Here is a 26,221-nt window from a genome sequence, read left to right as displayed (position 1 = left end):
GTTTACATGTTCTACAGTTTCTCTCCTCCACTTAATGAACATTTTCCTGTTAGCCTAAATTTAGTTTATGATTTAGATTGGCATCCTATACTAGCCTACCCTTCCTCCTGTGATCACCTGTTTTTACAGATAACACAAATGTGTACCTTAATGTCTAATCTCTTTGTAAAATGTATTTAGCCATAAATTGTTTATAAGCCAAGCTGTTTTAAATATTGATATCTAAACCTAGTCAATTATTGTTATATACTCAATGGCACTACAAATGGTCATTTATGTACGTTTTATGAGCTACTCTGCAACGATCTGCAACTTTATTACCCTCTACTGCTGCACCCAAACAAAACAAACCGTTATATTCAATTGTTGAAAAATCTCAACAAATTAAGTCAAGCATACAGATTTACAGTTAACAATAGCTTACTCAGCCTGCCGAAGAATCCGAACAAATTACAATTTGATTAGGCCTTTCAAACCATCTGTTACATAGATATTGCTGCACCATATTATCTATCCCACCCAGTGCTAGATTTCAACATGTGTGCTATTTGAGTGTCTACTGTCGCCATGGGGCAAATCACCTACAGTTTGAGGTTTAAAAGAAATTGTACACTCACAAACTCCCGCCTACTACTATCTCTGTTTCTAATTGGTGTATTTACATAGGATATAGAATTTGATTGGTTTACTTTAAGCGGAAGTTAATGTGAATTTCGATCAAATATTTTACTTCCCTAACGTTGACCAAATGTGTACATTTTTTAGGTGCTTTTTCAAGAATAATAGGCAATTATATTCTACAGAAATTAAAACGTATATGAGAGCCTTTGGGCGACTGAAGCAAATTTCTTCTCTGATTAAAATACAGACAGAACAGTTTAGCCACTTCTAACCAACAGATGGCGCCACTAACCTGCTATCCAAAAATCACTACAATAGTATTGGAGGCTTACCGCATTCATAACCTAGCGAGTATACACTACTAAACCAACTCATTGCCGTAGACACAGTGTTTTCATGGTTTACACCTTGAACTATGCTATATTTCAGTCAATCAATATCAACACAAAAAGTTCTTAGAACCCTTCTTATATTGTCTTTACTTGTCTTCAACCCCTCACTAAACTGACAGAAGTTTTAAAAGTGCTATAATTTGCCTATGAAACTCTCAAACTGATAGCCTTCTAAAGTCCTAAGTAACACCTTTGCAAGTTCTTGGCAAGACATTCAAAAGGCTTGTCAGCAATTGCATGACAAAACAGCTGAACCAAAACTTTAGTATGAGGCCTTGTAAATCTTGATCATGAGTATTTCTATGCAATGAAGTGGACTGTTCTGTACTATTTGATACTTATTGGATCACATTTCATGTATGGCCCTGATGGGTTGTTGCCGATATGAATTGGATATGGTAATGAGATGTCCTTGGAGTATTATATTTGCATGAGGCTGCTGTACGCCTGTGTTGTAATATAACGCTAATAGTGCCGTTCATGAACCTCCCTCCTCCGTTATTGCATTCCATTGCACAGTCCAGAGAGCTTCATCCTTGTTGTTCTGCTGCCGTGAGTCTCTTCAATAACTGCACGCAGGGCAATTTGAGAATGATGCAGCCGAGGTCTCAGTCAGTCATTGAGGACGGAGTCACATGCTGAATGAACGACTTATAGCCCCGTGAAGGGATGCAGAGGGTGGGTGGGGGCGGAGGGGTGAGGGTAGGGGCAGATGCAGCAGGATAAATGAGTCATCCGAGCTGGAGATAAAAGAGGTGTGCTGAGGACAACAGGCAAACTTGGGATAGGGGGACTTTACGTCCTGTTAGGCAGACTCACAGAGGGGGCATACGCAGCGCATGTTCCGATTCGGAAGCGTGAGACTGGGCTTTATGCCATATGGGATAACATATTTTACCCAGGAAGTTAACAGATATCCTGACAGAAGTGATGGCACAGGAGTTATCACAGTCACAGAAAGAAAGAGGAGACGGAAACACTCTTTATGAGAACATGAGAGTGGAATCTATTTATCATTGTTTGCTGGTTTTGTTTGAAGGCTGTTGAGACACACTATATATTTGACTGACATGTCCTGCTGCCACACCAGCTGCCCACCACACCAGTCAATTGACACTGAATGTTAATACACTGTTCTTGTAAGCATTTATGCAAGCCCCTCTGTTGTCACCCGTCTAATCCACTGTCAATAATAAAATGAATAAAAATGAAGCAACTGTTGAGTTTTGTTAAGTGTTCCTCTTCACCTGGTTCTGAGTCAGTCTTCCAGTGGAGTTGACCACCAGGTCAGCAGCACCAGCCAACCTGACCAAGCTGGAGTGAAGTGAAGCGAAGTCCATCCTCTCTTTACAGAGACACAAAACAGCCCTGGCACACACACTGAGATACTACAGTGCAATGAGTGTGTGCCGTCTTGGAGCCCTCACAGTGGGCATAGGAGTGGAAAGAGCTGTCTGCGAGATGGTTCACTGAGCAATATGAAAAGGGAAACAGGACTCAGCTAAGGCAAAAAAGGCAGGAATGATAATAAAAAAAATCCCTCCCCTCCTCGTTTGCTCCCTCCACCATTCTGCCGGCCCTCCTGAGCCATGTGTTATTTATACACCGACACACAAAGAGGAGCAGAGGAGAGGAGAGGAGAGAAGAGGAGAGGAAAGAAGAAGAGAGGAGAGGAGAGGAGCAGAGAGGAGAGGAGAGGATGAAAAATTCACAGAGGCTCTGGTCCTTCTCCTTTTAGGGATCAGCAACACATGTGGTAATGGCTCCATGGCAGGCAGACTCCCCAGCCCTCACACAGCGGCAATTATGCAGGGAAGGTGAGAGTGTGTGTGTGTGTGTGTGTGTGTGTGTGTGTGTGTGTGTGTGTGTGTGTGTGTGTGTGTGTGTGTGTGTGTGTGTGTGTGTGTGTGTGTGTGTGTGTGTGTGTGTGTGTGTGTGTGTGTGTGTGTGTGTGCATGTGTTTGTCTGTGCACATGTCTGTGTATGTGAGTGTGTGTGTTATCATTCACCTACTGCATCATATATGTGTGTGCCCATTACCTGCCTGTGTGTGTGTGTGTGTGTGTGCTGGTTATATGCTTGAATGGACTTTTAACTGTCACTGGTATCTGTCCAACCATTTTGAAGTTGTCCAGCAGATCTGCAAACTACTCAGTGGTCTATCAGAAGCCATAAACATAAATTCAACTTTGAAAAAAAAGGCATGTAGGTCACCCTAGCTTCTCTCTAACACACTTCACCCTCCGTGGTAAGTGTATGACTTGCTGGGATAAAATGACATGATGCACCCCCCCTGCCATGTGTGTCTACTTTGGGATGCCCCCTTGACTGGACGTGCGTCCCTGGTTCCCTGAAGAGACGGAGGAGGAAGCTGAGAGAAGTGGTGTGAGGGCTGGTTTGCATTCTGTCACGTTTATAATTCATGATGGACTACCCCTCTGTGTAGCGTCTGAACAGCACTTCTCTGACATTACAGCCAAACATCATAAACCATCCTGTCTGACACCCCTCACCTCCCCACTCTAGGGAGAGAAAGAGAGAGAGAGAGAGAGATGCACCTGCAAAAATGCACAGAAATGAGAAGAGAGATAGAGATAAACTTAAAAGGAGGGGGAGAGAGAGAGAGGTTGATTGACAGATCCATGAAGAAATGAGCAGAGATTGAGAGAGAGAAAGAAAAGGATAGGGAGAGAGAGATGGTGAGGAAGAGACAGACAGAGAGTGAGTAACAGAGAGAGAGAGAGATGGACAGTGAGATTGGAATGATCACCAGGGAGAGGAATAATTCAAAGCATGCCATAAAGCATCAATACATCTTCACAGGCTCTGCTAGCTAAGCTGGATGTATAGGAAGTGATTATGGCCTTGAAGACTTTACGCTTGGCAAATATTTCCCCACTTTTTTTTTTCAACTGTGAGCACACACACGCACACACACACACACACACACACACGTGTCGCACACACATGTAAATGAGCACAGCAGATGTACTTCATAATTCCCATAGGAATGCATTCTGCGTTCTCTCCCTCGCCCTTCATCCTGTTTAGAATGCTAAAGAGATGGCGCTCTGTGCTTCTGCAGCTATTTGCTCCAAGTCATGCTCCAGATTATTACCCTCCCCTGGACACGGTCTGACTTTAATTCAGGCACCGGTCCGCGACTTTTACAAGCATTTATTTAGCATCACCTTTTTTCTGAGGTGACTTATATTTTATGATCAAACGGCGTGCGCTTCAAACCCATGACCTTGGTCTCGTAAGAATGTTCTACCAGTCGAGCTACTAGAGTGCCCAGAAAAACAGTGGGGCCATGTGCTTATCCCAGACATTTGGACAGCATCAAGGTCTGGGTCACATGATCAAATTGGCCAGGGATATTGTTTCTTTTCCTCTCCTGGCTAAAAGATTAGTTTTTCTATTGGCTGAATATCCTGGACTGGTGACAGAGAGTTTTTATAGGGCTCACCTAGCGATGGGTTAAAATGCACCTAGGGAGTGTCGAATTCCTGAAGCTGTATGTCACCCGTGTGTGTGTGTGTGTGTGTGTGTGTGTGTGGGAGGGCGGTGAAAGATACCTCAATAAGCACCGGCGCTGCCTGTCTGTAGCGCGGCCGTTTAGAGTTCAGCCGAGGGTCAGATGTGATTACTGGCGTTCGGCCGATGACAAGTGATCCCTCTCGCTCGGCGAACTAGGGGAGGCTATGTTCTCCTCTCCATCAAATACAAAAAAGGACAAAGAGCTGCGGCTGTGAAATTGTGTTACCAAGTCTCTGTACAGGCCCTAGATGAATGATTTTGGTGTAAATTAAAGGATTTCATTATTTAATTAAAGTCTATTTTTACAGAGCAGTGAAGGGGACCTTTCTTTCATCAAATGAAAGGTGCTGTTGTAAATTGTTTCACACATCACAAATTATGGTGTATTACTCAAATGCCAAATAACATGTTAAAAAACACTGAGGTCAAAGAGGTCACTTGTATTTTCATGGAGTGGCCCAGTATGAATGAGCTGTGAGTCCCAGTTGATTGAAGGTTTCTGACGTGAAATCTTTCATCAGTACCACTTGTTCAGTTCTGCAGTTATCAAAAGCAAAGAAACCAGCGGATTTTTCAGCCTTTTAATTTTTATTAACAACACCGTGTTCATTATTGGTACACTTGAAACCAATGACAGTAAAAGGCTTGTATCACCTCAGAACAGGAACACAAGAATAGAAAGCGTTGAAAGCTGAAAGCATCTTGCATACTGAGATAAAACAATGCAGCAAAGATTCAGATGAACACAGATTATAATAATGAGAATCATATCAATAATAAGAACAATAAGAATAACAACAATGGTCACTGTATACTTTTTTCATACAGTTGTTTCACTTAAACAAAACTCAATATGTTGTAAAAATTCCTGTTAAAAGAAAACATCTGGATTTGTATGTGTGTGTGTGAGTGTGTGTGTGTGTGTGGGGGGGGGGGTGTACATTATGTATGTATATGATTCTTTAAATGTTCATGTGTGACTGCATGGGTTCTGTTGAAGTCGAGGTGTGGAGCGCTTGGGAGTGAAGATGGTGGCAAGCTTGTCAGGGCACATGACACAATCACGATCAGGGAGAACCTGGTAATCCTCCCCAACTCACCGTCTATGTGTGCAAACAGGAAGGAACGGGGGGTGGGGCGGGAATCAATCTCAGTAATAAACGGTGGGGTTGAGTTGAAGCAGAGCAGCAACGCAGTAAGCTCCCGATCATCAGTGCTGAGGTAACGTCGGCTGGGGGAACAAAAGTGTGCAGGTCCAAAGCCAGGGGTAAATGAACGCGTGGTGAACACATCGCAAGATGGCCGTCTTTCCATCGAGTCAGACCGAGAGAGAAGAATTCTCCTCCCAGCGACGGCAAAGAAGTTCAGAGGAGAAAGATACTGTAGTTTTCCAAGCCCTTCAGATAAATGTCATCCCTTTGCCTTGGGGGAGAAAAACGGATGGAGAGCAGGAAGGGACAATTCAAAGCCACACTAAGAAAACTATTTCAGTTTCAGTTTTTTTTCCAAGATGCTGATTTATGCAGCAGAGAGAAACAGCTGAGATTCATTAATTCCAGAGTAAATAATATAAGCGAACAAATAGAAAACAAAACAAAGCAAAACAAAACTAAACAGCTCAGAGAGAAATATATATCAACTGGTTATTTTTAGTCTATACTCGAATAGTAATTGTAACACTCAATAGTTGCCCACAAATTAATATCCATGAATCCTATATTAAAAAAGCTTTTGATCACACATTGTCTGCTCATGTATAATCATTGCCTATGTTATTATTGCAAGGACCCGAGAGCTCCAAGTAGCTACGGTATAACTCTCAAGAGTGTGTATAGAAATGTCAGGTTGGTAGCTGTAAGATGCTTCGCCTTCACCCATCCCAGAAGCCAAAAGAATGTTACAAAAAAAAACCCTTTTTTCCTTCAGGATATGGTCAAAGTGTGTGAGGTCACTCCTCAATCCCAGGCTTCACCACTGTGCTTAACTGGGCCCCCATGGGAGCAGGACAGGGTCACCTGCCTACCTCCTCTCCATGACACCAAATGAGCTGGTTCCAACTTTATATATTTCTGGCTTTGAAAAAAAAAAAACTCTTTTGCAAACCTGTTTGTTATGTGGGTGTGCGATTCCAAAACATCTCCCATATTGAGTGGGATTTGAATAGATGTACCTCATGCACAGGCTTTAGAGGTCCTGTGAAGAGGCTCAAAGGTGGTACGAGGGGTGAGGAGAAACCCAAAAAAGGTTTGTTCAGATCCTGTATGATCCCCTCACCCTTTTAGCAGCTTGAACTCATCCTCTGAAGGCCGGACTGCAACATGACTGAAGTTACTTGCTCCCTCCCCCCAGTTAACCCCACCCTTCCGAAGCCTCTGACACTGGGAGAAGCTGATAGGTAACCTGTCAAAGTGATACTCCTAATGATGTCCACAGAGAGCAGAAGACACAAAGGGAAGAGATGTCTGATTCGTGCAACGTGGTTCATCTCTGCATAGACAGAGTTCTCCAAAAAAAAAAAAATGGCACCTTTCAGTCACACCCCCAACCCCACAACTGCCTCAGCACCAGCCCAATCCAGTTTAACTATTCAGTCGTGTTCCGATCCGGTTCGGTCCAATTCAGTTAGGTCCAGTGCTAGACATCGGTACTGATGCTGCAGCTGCGCGTGAACATCTCGCGCATGGTGACGGATCTTGTCAGGTTGAGCTTGCTGGCCGATGCTAGCGGGTGCAGGGCCTGCGGGTGCAAGGACTGCGGGTGCAAGGCTTGTGGGTGCGCGTACCTAGGCACGGGCATCTCCACGGGCAGCTGCAGTTCCTGCTGCTGCACTGCACGGTAACTGAGGCGCTCGCCGCCGTTGCGCAGGCCCTCGGGCGGCTGCAGGTAGAAGGGCAGCTCGTAGCGCGACGTGCACGATGGGCAGAAGGTGTGCGAGCGCGTCAGCTTGCGCGTCACGGGGGGCGTGAACAGGGCCACTGGGCCATTGGCCGTGGCAATGGCGCCACCGCCGCCGACCCCGATGCCGTGGGTGGCCGTTGCCGTGGCTGCAGATGCCGCCAGCAGGTTGTGGTTGGAATGCACGGGCGGGAGGCGGGACGTCACGGCGAAGTCGGGCTCCTCCTCCTCCGACTCCGACTCCTCCTTCTTACAGCAATAATACTGACAGGAGCAAAGGAGAGATAGAGAGAGAAAGATAGAGAGAGGGAGAGAGGGGGGGGGGGGGTGGGCGGGAAAGCAGAGAAAGCGCGATAGACAGAGAGATATAGAGAGAGCAGTTTGAGATTGTGACGTTATAGCCTATGAACATACAGTCATTTTCTTCATACATCCACTCAACACAAACCCAGGAAGACCAACAGAGGGGAGGAGATAGGAAACGATTACATTTATAGGGATGAGGGGAGGGCAGCACTGGTCTATAAATCAGACCTCCTATGCACTGAACTAAACTACTTAGCTGAGCGCTAAGAGCTATGCTACTGCTGACACTGCTATAACTGTGGCTTTATCCTCCTCTTTGTCTTGTCATTGGCTTTCACTCTGCCCTGCATTAAAGTCCTACTGTTGAGAATTAAACTAGCCCAGCTGATTCAGTCACTTTGTGGCCTACAGTCACACCTATTCATTCAAACGCGTACATCATAATCACTTCGCCTCATGATCATTACAGTTGCAGAAGAGTTGAAGAGGTCACTGCTGTGTTTTTGGTTTGGTTGTTGTTTTTGTTTTTTTTGTTTCTTTTTTTGGGGGGTGGGTCCTGCAGTATTAACATCTCTGGGTTTAGAGCGTTCAAACGTTTAATGTGAAATTAAATGCAGGGGAAACTGTTTGGCGCGCATTAAACTAGGTCGTGCTTGTAAAGTTAATTGAATTGAGTAGAGGGCTTGGCAATGAGGCTGAGAGAAGCACAGTGTGTGTATGTATGTGTGCTTGAAAGAGGAAGAGAGAGAGGAAGAGAGGGAGAGACAGGGAGAGAGAGAGAGATGTGTTATCTCTCTGCATTGTTACGTGACTGAAGAAGTGCAGAGCCCAAGCGGTGGCTAGCTGAGTGAAATTGGAATGGATGGAGTTTTAATTAGATGGCGCTGAGCAGCGAGTCTCTAAAAGCCATCTCACACTCTCCGTCAATGTATCCCCTCTCTCTCTCTCTCTCTCTCTCTCTCTCTCTCTCTCTCTCTTTCTTTCTCCATCTTACACTTTCCGTCAATGTATCCCCTCTCTCTCTCTCTCTCTCTTTCTCTTAATCTCACATTCTCCGTCAATGTATCCCCCCTCTCTCTCTCTCTCTCCATCTCACACACTCCGTCAATGTATCCCCTCTGTCTCTCTCTCTCTTCACACTCTACCTCTCCACTCAAACACCTGTCACATGTGTGTGTGCCTGTATGGACAGCAACACCGTAAACCGCCACTTTGGACAAGAGCAGGTCTACTCACGCATTCGGTGTGTGACATGTATGGCCTGGCACACACACACACACACACACACACACACACACACACACAGGATGATAAAGAGGCCAGTAGGGAATTACGTGACACAAAAGCATAAGGGTACTTCTTGCTGGTGTTTGTGTGTGTGTGTGTGTGTGTGTGTGTTGGGGGACTATTAAAGTAGGCTATGCATGACAGGGACACAGATACATGCTTATCTGTGAGTGTGTGGGCCAACCTAGCACTTCCCGTTCCTAGCCCTGTTTTTTACCCTCTCATTTGGGTCTACACTTTTCCGGGGTCTGCGCTGGATTCCACCATTGGCCCTGTCAGGCTGGACTCGCCTGTTTCCTGTTTCGTCTCATTAGGGACTGCTTTTAACCATGTCTTGCCTTGCTGTCGTCGCTGGATTAGCACACTGATATTCTTGAGCCACAAATCCAGTTATGTTTGGACCTGGACTTTCTCCGCCAGGACTCTGTTCTGCAGTGTTTTTGACTCTGTTTTGCTGTTTTTGACCTGATTTATGGACTAAGCCAGGGTTGTAGGTACATCAGCCTTTTGTTTTGTTTCCCCCCCTTTGTCTATTTCACGTCTGCCTGTTTAATGACCATTGCCTGCCTCTTGCCAGCTGTTTCATGGTTTTGCCCTGTCTGCCTGTCTGCCTGGTTTTTGACTTTAGATTGCCTGAAGATTACTTGTCTGCCCTTGTGTTTCTGCCATTTGCCTGGTTCATTAACAAACTCTTTTTTCCTTACTCCTGTCTGCTCTTCTTTTGGGTCCTTGTACACCACACCCTGACAGTGTGTGTGTGTGTGTGTGTGTGTGTGTGTGTGTGTGTGTGTGTGTGTGTGTGTGTGTGTGTGTGTGTGTGTGTGTGTGTGTGTGTGTGTGTGTGTGTGTGTGTGTGTGTGTGTGTGTGTGTGTGTGTGTGTGTGTGTGTGTGTCTGTGGGAGATTGGGGCAGGGATCTTACCTGCAGCCTACAGTAGCACAGTACAGCAATGATACATAGTAAGATAACTGTTGCTAAAATTCCTCCTGTGATGACCACTGTCCCGGCTGTCATTCGAAATCCTCTCCATCAACACCCTGAGAGAGAGAAAGAGAGAGATCGAGAGAGAGAGAGAGAGAGAGAGAGAGAGAGAGAAAAAAAAGAGAGAGAGGGAGGTAATTATGCTAAAGGGAAAGGCAAACTCATGCACCATTGGTAATGATTATACATAATACATCTTTGTATTGACAAAGAAGTCATGACTTCACCAGCACTGTTACAACACTGTTATGTCCATGGTTCTCATCTACATAATCACCATCAACCAGTTACACAGTCATCTGAAAAGAAGATGACAAGGAAGGAGGATGGAATGAAAGGAGGGAGAGGAGGGATTAAGGAAGAATGAAAGAAAGAAGAAAAGCGTGAATGTGACAAGGGTCAAAAGTAGACAGAGAGGAAATATGATGTAGACAAAGAGTGATTGAAGAGAATGGCCAGGAAGGAAAACATTGAGGAATGAATGATGAAGAGGGAGAGGGAGAGAGAGAGAGGAGGAGGAAGAGAAGAAAAAGGAAAGGGTGGCAGGGCTAGTAGAGGGGAGAGGAAGAGTTACAGTAGAGAAAAGTAGACAGAAGGAGGGAGGGGGGAGAGAGAAGGAGGGTGGCAGGTCAGATCATGGTGAATTGAAGGGTAAAAAGGTGGAACGATAGCATCGGCTAAAGAAGGACACACACACAGATAGGCTGGGCTGGGCGGGACTTCAAAAAAGTACCAATACAAAAGACAAAGTGCTGGAGCAGAAAGATAAACAAATGGACGGAGGAGGTGGAGATCTGATTTGTGGGGGAGAGGTCATGACCTTTTAGATGGCACAGAGCGATGGGAGCATGACCTCTAGGCACAGCTGACTGACCCTTGCACCTTGCTCTAATGTCATGGCGACCTGACAAATGTGCTCATCGGCGTAGTGTGTGTGTGCGTAGTAGTGCTTGTCGATGTTATTGAGCAAGGATCCATCTACTCCCATTCTTCTTGGTGCTTTTGTGATGCTCCATTCGCAACAGTGGAGCCAGTCAACAGTGAGCTGTGGTGCTCCAGGCTGACCAATCTCATGCAAATATTTTTTGGGCAAAATACTTTTATTTTGGAAAAAATGTTTGTTGCTATTTCTGCTATATTTGCGGGCAAAAAAACTCCACCATCAGTTTAGTTATATTTCTCATAACATTTCAGGCACAGTCATTAATCAAACCTTTTTTTTTTTTGTCAGATGGGACATCCGTCATTGAGGATCACACAAAATCACACAGAATCTCACATCTCAGCACGGCCCCTGTGCGAGGCTATGAAGAGGGACAGCGGGAACACGTTGTGAAGCGAAGCAGCTCACCAGGGAGTGGGGAAGATAAATAGGGTCGCGCCGCTGCACTTCAGTGCCTGATGATAATGAGTCAAGGCTTTTTCAGCTAAACACACTGATCGGGGGTAATGTCCTGTCCTCGTCCTGTCGGGGAGTGGGAGCTGAAGGTGAAATAGATGGAAACACACATGCACACAAGTACTCAGTGCACTCTTCTATCACATCTGTACAGGCATACACACACACACACACACACACACACACACACACACACACACACACACACACAAACACGAACATAATTGCACACACACTGTACAGACCAACAGACAGTTACTGAACCACACTGAGCCACTGATCCTCTGACACCAACACAGACACCCTCATCCAAGTTGGTTTTTCTTTAATATTATTCAACCAATGCATCTTTCTGCTTTGATGTTTTTGTCAGCACAACGTAGAGGGCAGCTGGTCAAAACAGACCCCCCCCCCCCCCCCCCCCCGCCAACATCACCACATAGTCCACCACCTCCCTTCCCTCCACAAACCACCCCTTTCATTTCACAGCTCACCTCCTCTCCATCTCTCCCCCCTTTCTGAGCGCAGACGTCTGGGCCAATGAGATGGGCTGTCTGCGAGTGCTATGTACCTACCCGCTGGAATCAAATCAGACAGATTTAATCTAATCCTGTCCAGTGCCCAAATGTAATCAATTGATCTGCGCTCTGGGCTGGAGGAGCGGCACAAACTGGTTGGTGTGCTCGTCTCTCCCAAGAGGCCGACCAGGGTCCGTCGTCCGCTGTTACCAACATGGAGAGGAATCTGGTGATCTGTCGTTCATATGAGTCAAGGAGGGAGGCTCTCAGAAAAAGTGTAACACAGTGCATTATGAGAGGAGAAATAATTGCCACTCCATTTGAGAGGAGGAAGGTTCTATGTGCCATTTTTAATGGTAACAACAACAGCAATTACCAATATGCACGCACACACACACACACACACACACACACACACACACACGTTGAAACACACATTCACACACACACACACACACACACACACACATTGAAACACACACACACACACACACATTAATAGCACTTAACAATGCACAAAACTGACCTGTATTTGTCTCTCTGTTGTGTTATATGTCTTGTGTTTTTATAGTGTAAATATGTATATATTAGTGCTGTCAGTTTAACGCGTTATTAACGGCGTTAACGCAAACCCATTTTAACGCGGTTAATTTTTTTATCGCGAGATTAACGCGATTTTTTTTTATACTTTTAAAAAAAAAAAAAAAAAATTTAAATTAACATTCTTTTTGGCCTCGCAAACTGTGTAGTAGGCTAACGTTACAGTTTGAGTAAATGCTGAGCGCGATACGGCGAAATGGATGATAAAAAGCTTCTGAATGGAAAGTTTACTTTTAAAAGTTGTGTTGTGCAAAAGAAGCGAGCTTCACTGTTGTCTGAAAATGTCAACAGGCAGCTGGCTGAAAGCAAAGAAGTAGTAGGCTTACCTTTTATTGGTAACCTAACTGTTACGGTTCATTGTTTCTGAAATAAGAGGCCTGACTGCTATGTTCCCAGCAAACTTGAAAAAAAGAAAATATTAAGCCATGGTTTAACCGCACTATAGGCTGAGTCCTTGTTTACCTGAAATGTGCACTTTATAATTTTATTTTGTACCGCCCTGTTTGGCAATGTTGGTTTTCAATAAAATAAAACATTTGCTTAAAGCAAGCCAATCCACTTTTCCATGTTGATAAGGGCATTAAAATAAAAATAAAATGATGGAAAAAATAAATAAACGAAGGGACATTTAGAATAGATACAAATTTGCGATTAATCGCAATTAATTTTGAGTTAACTATGACATAAATGCGATTAATCGCGATTAAATATTTTAATCGTTTGACAGCACTAGTATATATATATATGTTCAATCTATATTTGCATGACAAATAAATATATATTCTATTCTACATTGAAACACACAGACACACACACATACATTGAAACACACACACACACACACACATTGAAACACACACACACACACACATACATTGAAACACACATACACACACACATTCACACACACACACACACACACACACATACACATGCATGCACAAGCACGTTAACACACGTTAACATACTAGAGTTGTACAGATATCTGTATCTGTTCAACCAACAAAATAATCTGTATCTGTACTTGGATAGACTGGAAGTAGGTGTGGTTTATATCAGAAGTCACATTCAATGACTGTATGCAAATGTTGTATTTTCTAACCTAATATTGATTGGCAATGCAATTATTGTGCCTTCAAAGCATCAAATTGATTTAATATTGGTGTATAATTAATTATGAAATATATTTTCATATTTTCATCCTGTACTTTTCTCTCCCTTTTTTTATTCTAATTTTAAACTAAACTAAAGTTTTATGGACTGTCAGAACCCCACCACCGCCCCCCTTTTAACTGAGGGACACTGAACGGAAAAGACTGTTTTTAAAAATCTGTTTAAAAATTCTGTTTAGCATGGAAATAGAAACTTTTTACAGTAATGATATCAACAAAAACATCTTTCAGTTGAAAGGAAAAATCTTAAATTACAATAAAACTTGATGTGTCAACAACTGCAGTTTGCTAGGAAAATGTGAAATACTACTTTACAACCGTAGAGTCCATTGCTAGCTTCACACGGTCACTTGAACTTGTTGCTGCCTGTTTAAATAACCATGAAATACTTGTTGTTTTGGACGTTAAGTCAAAATTCCTATGGCTCATACATACAGCATATTACATCTCAACCAGATTCATATTTTGACGAGGTAAAACATAATTTGTTTCTTTTCAATATTTCAATTTTGTTTTGTTAACTGGAGGAAATGAACACATACAACTACAAACTAGAGGTTCTAAGCTTCATTTTGATGTATAGGTTGTAGGGGTTTGAAAGAAATCCAGCTGCCACAGGCTTTTGTCTTGCTAGCCCCCGTTCATGATGCCTCCTCCTCCTGGATGTGAGAGTTTCTCTGCAGGGATGGCTGAGAACGGTCATATCTCAACCCGCTGGCCGCTGACTCAGAGGGAGCGACTAAAGAATATAGCAATTACTTTTCAATAATGTGTAGTAAATGAAATAACTAGATGGTGAAATCAAAGTCCTATGTTGCAAACAGAATAGGCTTTTTCATCATGTGGACATCCACAATGATATAAATCGAATTGAAGAAACGGCTGACGCACAGACATGGTAATCATGGAGCTCCCCCCCCCCACCCCCCAGAACTTCAGATAGAAGAAATATCTGTTTCCATTGCATTATTTGTACTTTCCCGAATAACAAATTCGGATTCAGGTACATCCCTAGTACATACACACACACACACGCACAGAGACCCCCCCCCCCCCCACACACCACACACACACTAACTCAATAAGCTCCAAACAGGCCATCTATTACCTTAGCTCAGGCAAATGGACTGTGGCTGAGGCCTGTCCCCTGGGGAGTTCCTAATTAGATCGCACCGTGAGGAATGTGTTGCAGTAACACGACGTGTAGCCTGAATTATTTACTGAACACGCACACCGAGTCACAGACTACAGGGCACGGAGACTGGCTTCACGGGACGGCCACGCCACCGAGACACAACGCTGTTCAGCAACAATGGAGAAGTCTTGTCGGGAAGAAAATGAGTTCTGTGTGCTGTCAACACAACACATACGGGCAACACGCGTGGTGAAGCAGCACGCCATGCGGCCCACCTTATAGAAACCCTATGACACAAACGCTACATGGCCAAAATATGGGGATATTTATTTAATATGTAAAAAATGTGTCTTATCTAGACTAGGTTCATATATTGTAAAAAATTACTAACTGTAAAGACAACACCTAGTCCTAATTATATTCCAAATACATTTTGTAACTCAAGTTTTGTGGTTCTAAACTGAGATAAACTTTGCTGAAAATAAAGATGGTGATTTCCTTGAATAATAGACTTGACCTCTGATGACACTGGAGGAGAATCTTGAAGGAGTTTAATCATTCACAGATAAGATAGAACTACATGCACTGTGAAAATCTCTCATCAGCCACTTTTTTATCTGTGCTAGATTATGGTGACCTATTGTACATGCACACCTCTGCTCAGTGTCTTCATAAGGTTGACACAGCATACCATGCTTCCTTGAGGTTCATTACAAACTGTAAAGCTCTGACTCACCACTGTGAGCTATACTCTCGGGTAGGATGGCCTGCTCTGGCCACTCGTAGGTTCTGTCACTGGTACTCCTTTATATATAAGGCAATACTTGGTCTGCTCCCATACTACCTATGTGTCCTAATCAAGCAGAAAAGTGCCGGCAACTACTCTTTGCGTTCGCAGGACTGTTTTATGCTAACTGTCCCAAATGCCCGTACAGAAATAGGAAAGAGGGCTTTTGTGTATTCTGCTCCCTCGGCATGGAATATCTTGCAAAAGGTCTTGAAACTAAATGATTTCATCTCGCTTAATGCTTTTAAACTCAAAATGAAAAAAATTGAGACAGATTCTTTAAGATGTAAATGTTTTTAATGTACCTGGCTACGACCCTAACTCCTAAATGTTGTCTTCTTTTGTGTTTCTGTCTCTAACTATGTTTGTATGTATGCTGCTGCCTGTCTTGGCCAGGTCTCCCTTGAAAAAGAGATTCTTAATCTCAATGGGTTTTCTCCTGGTTAAATAAAGGTTAAATAAAAAGTATGCTAGGAAAGTGTTGGGTGAGCCTTTGGGTGCAGATGTTGTCCTTTCATCTTCTCAGATGTCTCCAACCAGCTCCAAGATGGCTCTGCACACACTCTGACGAAAGAAGCCCACAATTATACCCCTAAAGAGGCGTAAATCATCACATATAAATTCGGAAGCTGACCATATTTGGGGGTGAACAAATCATTTTCTAGATTAGATATCCTCTCTGAAGGTCAACACCAGGAGCCAGAGGCTCAGAGCCAGAGATGTTGTTTGCATCTATCTGAAAATCCAGAGACGCCTAGCGTAGCCTGTGACTCACAAACTCATATATACCTGAGAGGCTATCGTGACACAAGCAAAACATGTGCAAAGAATAGTTCATCTTAGCAGCAGTCATGGCCACAGCGACGCAAAGTACCCTTTACATTTGAAGAGGTAGTCACGCATATGAGGTAGAACTATTTCGACCTAAACCCGTGTACATGGAGCTTCCTTTAGAAACAGTACCAACGTCTCACAATAGTAAGTAGTAAATACCAAAGGACACTTAACATAAACTGGGTCCAAACGCGATATGACAAAGCATGTCTGTGCGACATCATCAGACGTCAGCGGAGGTAATGTGGTGTGACAGACTGAGCCGAAGACAGCAGCGCTGGTGCGCAACGACTCCGGACGGAAATAAATGTTTGGATTCGGGGATGCGGGAGGGCAGCTGAAGGATTTGTTCCGTGAATGTCATTGGTGACGTGGTGACCCGCGAGCACCCATGACTCCAGAGCCTGTGGGGGCGCTGGCCTGGCTCTGCTGAGCCAAGGCGAGAGGCCATTTTTGTGTAAGGACATTTCTGTCAGTGGCATCACACCACACACAGAATCTTAGAGTCACTAGCTGAGATTAACGTAGAGTCGCTTGTAATCAAACACAATAAAGAAAGAAACAGTAGAGTGAACATCACACGTAACAGATACACATACGTGTGGATGAACTGCTGGCTGTGCATATGATTGTGTGCTCCACTACAGTGGTACCGTTTACATCCAAAGCCAAGCACAAAGTCAAACACCTAATCATTAACCTACACACACTCACACTCACACTCACACTCACACTCACACTCACATTCACTCTCACTCTCACTCTCACTCTCACACACACACACACACACACACAGTCTCATAAATGCGCTCACACTGCAGGCTTAGAGAGCCTTTGTTGTGAACGTGCAGCACAAAACCACAGGAACAGAAGTACTGCACACAAATCACACGAGAACCCTTCTCCTGAGGGCTCATCACTTCCTCCCAGTTCAATCACTCTGTTCTCCCTGATTTCCCTCACACACACACACACACACACACACACACACACACACACACACACACACACACACACACACACACACACACACACACACACACACACACACACACACACAAACACACACACACACACACAGAGACACACGTACACAATATCACACACAAGCATACATACAGATACTCACACACAAATAGACATACACACATACAGATACACACACACGCACACACACACACACACACACACACACACACAGACTGAGCTCCGGCAGCAGCCTCTTCCTTTCCCCTCGGCAGGCGAGCGAGCGAGCGAGCGGGTGCTTAAACACCCCAACATTTACACATCACCAGATTGCTGACGCATCACCGTGGTAAATCGCCCTGATTTATCCTTGCCTCGTCAACCGCAGCGACCCCTGGCTGGCCACGCTACCGCTGGCCCCTGAGCAGGACATATGTGGATGGCCACCACTGCATACGCTGACAGGCTTTATTGGAATTGATTAACCCCTTCTCTGCCAGAGAGTGGATGCAGTGACTGGAGGAGGTTGCATGTAATGATGAATAAAGGCAAGGATCAGTTGGCCTTGGTGTCAAGGAGGAGAAGGAGGACGAGGAGGAGGAAATTAAGTGGAAGAAGATGATGATGATGATGATGATGAAGATTAGGATGATTATTATGATGATGATGGCCATGATGATGATGGTGATTGTGATGGTGATGGAGATGATGATGATGACGATACGATAACAAAGGAGGGCAGACTGGAAAAGAGGAAGACAAACAAGAAGGTGAAAAGATGAAGAAACGACAACCCTCTCAACGGTGCACATTTTTACTTTATACTGACTACATGTTATGACATAGTTGAACATTCCCATGGATGCTCAGATCACAGCTGGCAGGCACACCTACTGTACTGTGTGAAGAGCGTTGGCATTTTAGAAAGAGGGCAAGCAACACACACCTGCGTGGACACATCGTCCCTGTCAGTGGATTTCATCTTTTGAAATGAGCTTCCAGAGGTGTGTGGTAACCATCCACCTGTAAATGTGAATGCGTGCCTGACATATGTGCAGTGACATTTTAAGGCAAACAGCTGGGGCTGAAAACACACGCTGTTGAAATGACAACGTGACAGGGCAGCGTGTACACAACGTGACATTGCATCCGTTTTAGTTTCCATTCACGAGTCTGTGTCACACATTGATGTAGGCTAGATGTCTGCATGTCCACACACACAAAACACAGAGGAATATACAAATGGACACACATAAACACACACACACACACACACACACACACACACACACACACACACACACACACACACACACACACACACACACACAAATGGACACACATGCACACATGCAGACTCACACATATGCATAACTGTATGCACACATACACACATCTGCACTTATAGTACATGCACATACACACACACACACACACAAAGACACACACACTTATTGGCACAGCTGCATACAACAGGCGTTGGATACTCTACCGTCTCTCTCTCTCCCTCTCCCTCTCTCTCTCTCCCTCTCTCTCTCACTCTACCCACCAATGCAATCATGACAGTCTGTCTGGATGCTTAACCCACAGGCGCACACACCTCATGTCCCTCCTCTCTCATTCACAACACACACACACACACACACACACACACACACACACACACACACACACACAGACACACACACACAAACTTTCATGAGTCTGAAGGACCATACGCTTCCGGCCCACTCTTCGGCGCCGACATTCAGAGCCAACAGAAAAGAAACACTGTACCCATAGCAACGCCGTGGATACAGTACCTGTAATAAGTCTCTTGGCTGACTGAGCACGAGAGAGAGAGGGAACGAGAGATACAGAAAATGACAGAGAAAGAGAAAGAAAGCAGTGAGAAAAGAGACAAGGATGAAAAGGAGAATAAAGACGATGTGACAGAGCAAGGGAAAGGGAGAAATGAGAAAGAGCGGGAGGCTGAAAGAGAAGAAATAGTTAAGACAGGAAGGGTAAGAGAGTGAGGATTAGAGTGAGATACAAAAGAAGAAGAGAGAAAATGGAGGGAGAGAATTAGAGAGCGAGAGAGAAACAGCAAGAGAGTGAGAGAGAGAAAGGGGGGGGGGACTGTGTAAAGACGCTGTCATGGTTACCGAACAATATTGAAATCCTTGTAAATATGTGAAGCAGGATTGAAAGCATTATTGCCTGTTTGATATGGAAAGCAAATGCTTTGAAAAAGCTCTGAAGGCAGAATGCAGTGCGTGCCTGGTGTATGCAGAGGTTCTGTTGGGCCGCTCACTGACCGCTTACTAGTGTTGTTTCACCAGCCTTTATGAAGTGAACTACGCCTAGGCCACCAGGCGCCATCTTAAAAGTTACCACACTGAGCAAAGTTTGCAAGGCACGGCCGCTTTGATTGCCCGTAGTTGTTTAAGACAAGGACACGTTGGATAGTAAACTCACTGACCCAGTATGTGTTTGTGTGTGTGGGTGTGTGTGTGTGTGTGTGTGTGTGTGTGTGTGTGTGTGTGTGTGTGTGTATGTATGTATGTGTGTATGTCGACATGTGCCTGTGAGCACACGGGTGTGTGTGCTTGGGTGTGTGGGTGTGTGTGTGTGTGCAAACAATGAATAGAGCATGGGTTAAAACACCAAACACGCACCATTCTCCCTCTCAGATATTCAGTGACCATATGATCCAACCTACATACACAGCAACGTCCATTTATCACGACATGCCAAGGTCACCACACACACACAAAAAAGAAAAAAAGAAAACACCGCAGCAGACATGAGCATTCCTGAGAGGAAAGGCCTGCAGGCGAGAGAGGGCAGAAAACTGCTTGAGTGTAGTTTTGCCCTCAAGATAAAAACAGCTTCTCCTGAATGGCAGTGAGAGACTCTTTGTTTTGTTTTTTTTCATTCCTCCACCACACTCAACAGTAGTGAAGAAGTCACTTCTGATACAGACAGAGACGCCGCCCGGCAAGAAGAGCGCTGGGGAACGGCCTCAGGTTTTGTCAAGTCAGTGATTGTCGGATGATCGTGATTAATTTCGCTGTTGAGTGGAGGAAAAATTGAAAAAAAGATCTACCCTCGTCTTTTAAAAACTTTCGCCATTCGTGCAGAGCAATTGTGCTCTTAACTGAGCCATCCATCAAAGTTATGTGTCTTTCCATCTGAGAATGGATGGACTGTTATCCAAGTAGTAACTTTAGAGTGCAGCGCTGGCTGCTCTAATGTCCTATTGTGTATTCTCACCAGATGACCACGGACACTTCTTCAGCAATAGGGAGTAGCTGAGTCATCAGGAACTAATGGTTCCAGTGGACAAAGTGTCTGTTGAATTAGATCCTTTAGATACCCATCATCAACAATCCTTGACACAGGAACTTTTATAGTTCTTCAAGAATTTCTGGTCCCAGGTTTTATTAGGAGCCCTTCCTTACATAAGTCAAAAATATCACGTACTTAGTACTCAGTTACGTATTACATATAACTACTATATCATTTCATATGACTAAATGTAACATTAATCCAATATACAACTCTCAAACATCATATTAAAAAGAAGCCAGAGGCAACCTGTTCACTGTTCACCCAATTTATGGTCGTCATTTTACGCAGACACACAGACACGCAGAGCCCTCTCCGTCGTTGCAAACCCTCTCCGAGCACCTCTCCGTGGACTGACGTGCACCTCCCAAATTTTGTAACTATCCGTCGAAATGACGGAGAGCCCACGGAGACCCCAGGGCTGTGATTGGTCCAATCCATGCTGTTTACGTTGTGGCTCAGACACCTCGCAAATCCCATCAGACGTATTTTTCAGACACAATCACGGAGTTTTTACATTGCACAGTGTCTATTTCTCGGTAACTTAAAAAAAATCTAAGCAAAAAAAAGTCAAACAAACAACTTTTATGTACAAATACGACCATCTACAGAGTTAAGTCCGCCATCTTTTTTATTGAATTGCTCTGCGACACCCATCAACCGACGGCGAACTATAAAGGTTCACTAGTCCGTCGAAGCAACTGCGTGGCCAGTTGTAGAATGCAGTCGTAGAAGCATATTCCGGCCTTTACACAGTCACATTTGCAAAACTGTAGAATGAATAATCTAATCAAGATGACAGAACCAATCACGGTGCATTGTCAACTACACAAGTGGAAGTGCAAGTAAACCCACTGAAAGGCAAAGCTCAAGTTTCCATTGATGATGATGATGATGATGGATATTTTACTAATCCATTCTGAGTTTTCACTATTAGCTCTCTCTTATGTGTTTCCCACAGACGAACTAACTAACATTTGGAGTTCATCTTGAAGTCTTCAGAAGCATTTAATTATGGAAATACACATTCCAGTTAATTCATGGTCAACCCTATTACCGGTTATCATTCATGGTAATATTTATACAAGTGAAAACATTTCACATCTGCAGCAGGCATCTGTAAACTAAAGAAGCCTTTAAAGGAATTAGCGAGTGAGTGCCTTCTTTCATGGTGCTTTCATGTTGTTGTTCAAAGTGTGTGTTTTAAAAGTCTTTTTCATAAACAACCCCTTCCACCTCCACCAGCCCCCCCCCCCCCCACCCCCACCCCTAGGCCTGTAGACAGCTACTGGCTTAAACCTGCTGCTTGACAAAAACTGTGAAACTGCAAAATGAATCATGAATCCTCATGAAACGAACTGTGGAAGAAAAAAATATAATAATGAATCGCCATGAATCAAAAAGCGCTTGGCCCTTCTCTGATTGAGTTCCCCTTTTGAGATGATTTTCAAAGCCGTCTTTCAGTGACACACCACACACCAGTATCTTCACGAATACCTGAAGACTTACAGGGCTGGTTCTACAATCAGGTAGGCATGGTACGTCTGCAGAAGGTGGAGAAAACCGGCTGAACCCCATAGTTATTGGATCACTTATGGCACGTGTAATACTGAAAAATCCAACAGGCAAAGGAGCAACCTCGTGCTCCGAGAAGCTCAATAAATCAATATTTTATTGCCGCTACTGTATTGTAGCTACAGCGACAGACGGATGCATTTTAGCTTAAGCCGTCATCAGCATCAGAGGAATACCAATAAGCCCAGTCTTTTAAAGGCAACTTGCCATCACTTCACCATCTAAGTCAATATACCTATTATAAACACAGAGCATACACTTAAATCATGCAGATACATCTAAAGACGAATCCACAGGCTAACCGAAAATTTCTCATTGCGGAGCAGTCCGCGATTCTAATCCAATAGACTTTTAGTCAAATTCAGAGACTCGTTCCTCACAGCCCTCTAGCCGGCTGTTCAGAAAAACTCCGGTGTTCGTACACAGTCCTGGCTCTGTAAAGGGGAAACAAATACAGTGGCTCGGACTGAGCCATAAACAATTCCAACCAATCAACACGTTCCTTCAGGAGCACGGAAGTAGTGCAGTTTGATTGGCTGCTCAGCTGAAATATCAATAACCTTTAGCCAAAATCTACTCTAACTTTAAGACGTGTTAAGGAGCTGATGCATCCAGACTGCCTCACTTAGGAGTAGGCGTTTGCTTGCACAAGATGTAGCACTGCCAAATCAGTCCCAGACCTGGGCCAGATGCCAGTCAAATCCAGTCCAGGAGCAACTCAAGTGAGGTGCAGCTAGTGTCCAGGCATGTTTATTTTCCCCTTATTGCTATTTGACTTGATTGTACACACACATTCCCTAGGGAGTGCAACACACCTGAGCGCAAGGATACGTATTCACACACACATACACATTCAAACACACACACATACATACTAACACACACACACACACACACACACACACACATACATACACACACACACACACACACACACACACACACACATACATACTAACACACACACACACACACACACATTCGTCTAGGTAGTGCAACACACATGAGCGCAAGCATACATACTCTCACACACACACACACACATACACACTCACAAGTTGCAGGATAAAGAGGGATAAGAAACCTGACCACAGAATCTGAATTAAAGGAGCATTATGGAGTTTTGGTGTCAAACTAGCAAGCTACCTACCTAAAACGCATACAAAAACCTTAGAAACACCACCCACAGCCCAGCTGGCACTGATAAAAGCTTGCTTACATGCTAGCTGGTATCTTTTGGTGATATTGTTGGCGATATTGTTGTCCTGTGAAGGCTTTTCTCATATTTCCGTAGGGTGATTCGACCCAAGCAACAAATCTACATAATGTATATCCTGGATGGCTAGTCATCACAACAGGTGTGTTTATCTGTCCTTCATATGACCATATACCATCAAAATCAACTTGAAAATGATACCAAAAGTAGTTTCCAATAAAAAAAACACCTCAAAAAGTGGCAAATTGTTCTCTAATGTTGCTTTACAGTTTTTCTCGATTGCTTTGGCACATTTTTCCATTCACTGTTTACTTTTTCAAAACAGCTCACACACAGCCCTTAACAGAAGCTGAAATGACCAAAACACTATATGATGTTTGCAGAATGACACCACCTTCTCAAAACTCATCGCACACCCATCAAAACCAAACATTTCCATCAAAACCTACAATTTGTGCTCAATTGAAAATGTATGTTTTTTCATTTATTTAACAATGGATAACAAAATTCAAACTACAGCTATCAATATCAACCTCTGTAACCATCACTTCAACTTTTGTGCAACACCCTCACAGTATTGACTATTTTACCACTGCCAACATACTACAATTTGGGTTTTGTACTGAGCACTCTTACTTAGGGAATATACTGTCAGAAAGTATTTGAAATCTGAAGATTTGTATACAGTAAAATATTGTAGTTCTGTTTTTGTATTGCTAAACACTATAAAATATATTCTAAACAAGGACCTGTCAACACCATTGATTTAGATTTGCTCTACTGTGTACAAAATGGCAAACATTCTGACACAAAAATATTTTTTCACATTACATGTATATTCTGTATGCAGTCAAAATGACAGGTTTCAATATACAGTAAAAAGGTCAAATCTGTTCTGCGAATCTGTGAACATTCTCCCCCTGCCACCAGTGTGGGCCAGTGTGTTGATTCTGTAAAAATAGTGTAATAGGCTATAAATACTGTACATAAAGTGTAATATAAAGTAATCAGAATTCGTTGTAAATTACTTTAGTGAAACTACAGTACATTGTATTGTGGCAACACACTTTACAAAAGTATAGAAATGGTTGTTGCCAAGAGTGCAAATACAATGAAACACAGTACAGTAAATTGACTGTAAAGGCCAGCAAAGTGTCATTGTCATTGCCGAACGTACAAACAATTGATGCCAGAGTATGACGGCTCAGGTTTGGCTGAACCCTTTGGCCAGCCTCTCTTATGGAGAGGTCATGATTGACTACGTGATCAATGACTCTTGCGCTAATTTCATTAGAGCATCTTACACGAATGCCACGTCCCTGACAGGGGCCCCTCTACCTCTACCACGACCTCTTCCTTGTCCTCGTCCTGGTCCTTGCTGAGGTTGTTGGTGGCGGCATCCTCGAAACATGCTTGGTATCAACTTCAATCTATTGACCTCTTTTAGAGGTTGAGAACTACTTGATTAGTTTTGCACAGAGAGTTCACACAGGTGCTGACGATATTTAGAATATAGAGAGCAGTTTCAGTAGGCTGCTACTAAGTGTCTGCAATGTGTTGACATGGTTATTCAATTAGGTTTTGTGTCTTTCTCTGGGGAAGTGTGTTAACTGTTTTGAAAAGTGTGTTAAAACTCAAAGAAATTTGTGTGAAAGCAATGAGAAGTAGTTAACCCATTCGCCAGAGAAGACTCTTGCTGTGCAGAATAGATGTGAGCATTAGATGAAGTTGACCCATGATTCGCTAAATGAGTGAAAACAATTGAGAAAAACTGTAAGAGAAAAAAAAAACAGAGCAAGAGAGGAGACGAGACGAGACGAGAGGAGAAACAAAAGAGGAAGGGAGGTGAGGAGGTGTGGAGAATACAGAAGGAGAAGAAAGCAGACGCACTGGAAGAATGGAGGAAAAGAGAAGCATCCATCATAGTCACTAGGAAGTAACACACACACATACATATCGGACAGACATGCACACACACACATACACACATTTCACAAGAATACACTCACACATAACCATACACACACAATTGTGCATGCATAAAACCCCTGCTATGACAAGGCAAGCCTTCTATTCTTTCTGCATGCATCTTTATATGTTTGTTTATGTTTTTATTCCTTTATTTAGTCAATTGACCGACATGATCAGAGTGACCTCCGTGTCTCTCAGAGGAACATAAGATCATGCCCGCTGCCACAAAATGGCATCCTGTCTCCATGGCAACAGCAAACAGGTGTCTGGCTTGATCTGGCGAGCAGCTCATGCCCACACACACCATAAGGTCATGAATCATCCCTTGATGCACGTTCCTGCAGTGGCAGTACGCAATGCATACATGAATGTATGTACATACATACTCAAAACACAGATATGCGCACAAATGAGCGCACAACCACATGCATACACACATTATATACATAAATACACATACACACACACACAGAGACAAACACACACATATATATTATACATATATGGCACACAGACATACACACATACACACAGATAGACAAACACATACATACATACATATACCATATGGCACACAGACATAGACCCCATTCACACGGTTGCGTCCGCATGCGTTGATCCGTTAAGGGCGACGGATCCCCATTCACTTTGAATGGGGTGACGTCATCTTTTGCCGAACAGAACGGAGCCACAATT

The 26,221-nt window shown here is 43.7% G+C and overlaps 1 protein-coding gene across 1 annotated transcript in view; it reads right to left on the bottom strand.

Annotated features, from left to right (window-relative positions):
* Positions 1-5,120: 5,120 nt before the first annotated feature.
* The window catches only part of fam163ba (family with sequence similarity 163 member B, genome duplicate a), a 31,145-nt gene continuing 10,044 nt past the window's right edge, over positions 5,121-26,221 (bottom strand). Inside the window, exons 2-3 of the mRNA XM_012834111.3 lie at positions 9,963-10,078; positions 5,121-7,712 (exon numbers count right to left, since the gene is read on the bottom strand). Coding sequence (XP_012689565.1) covers positions 7,188-7,712; positions 9,963-10,055 — 618 coding nt within the window. The 5' untranslated portion in view covers positions 10,056-10,078 and the 3' untranslated portion in view covers positions 5,121-7,187. The remainder of the gene's footprint in view (positions 7,713-9,962; positions 10,079-26,221) is intronic.

This window comes from Clupea harengus, chromosome 12 (genome assembly GCF_900700415.2).
Source record: "Clupea harengus chromosome 12, Ch_v2.0.2, whole genome shotgun sequence".
Taxonomy (NCBI): Eukaryota; Metazoa; Chordata; class Actinopteri; order Clupeiformes; family Clupeidae; genus Clupea; species Clupea harengus.
Note: the sequence above shows the minus strand (reverse complement) of the source record. Positions and strands in the feature narration are given on the sequence as shown.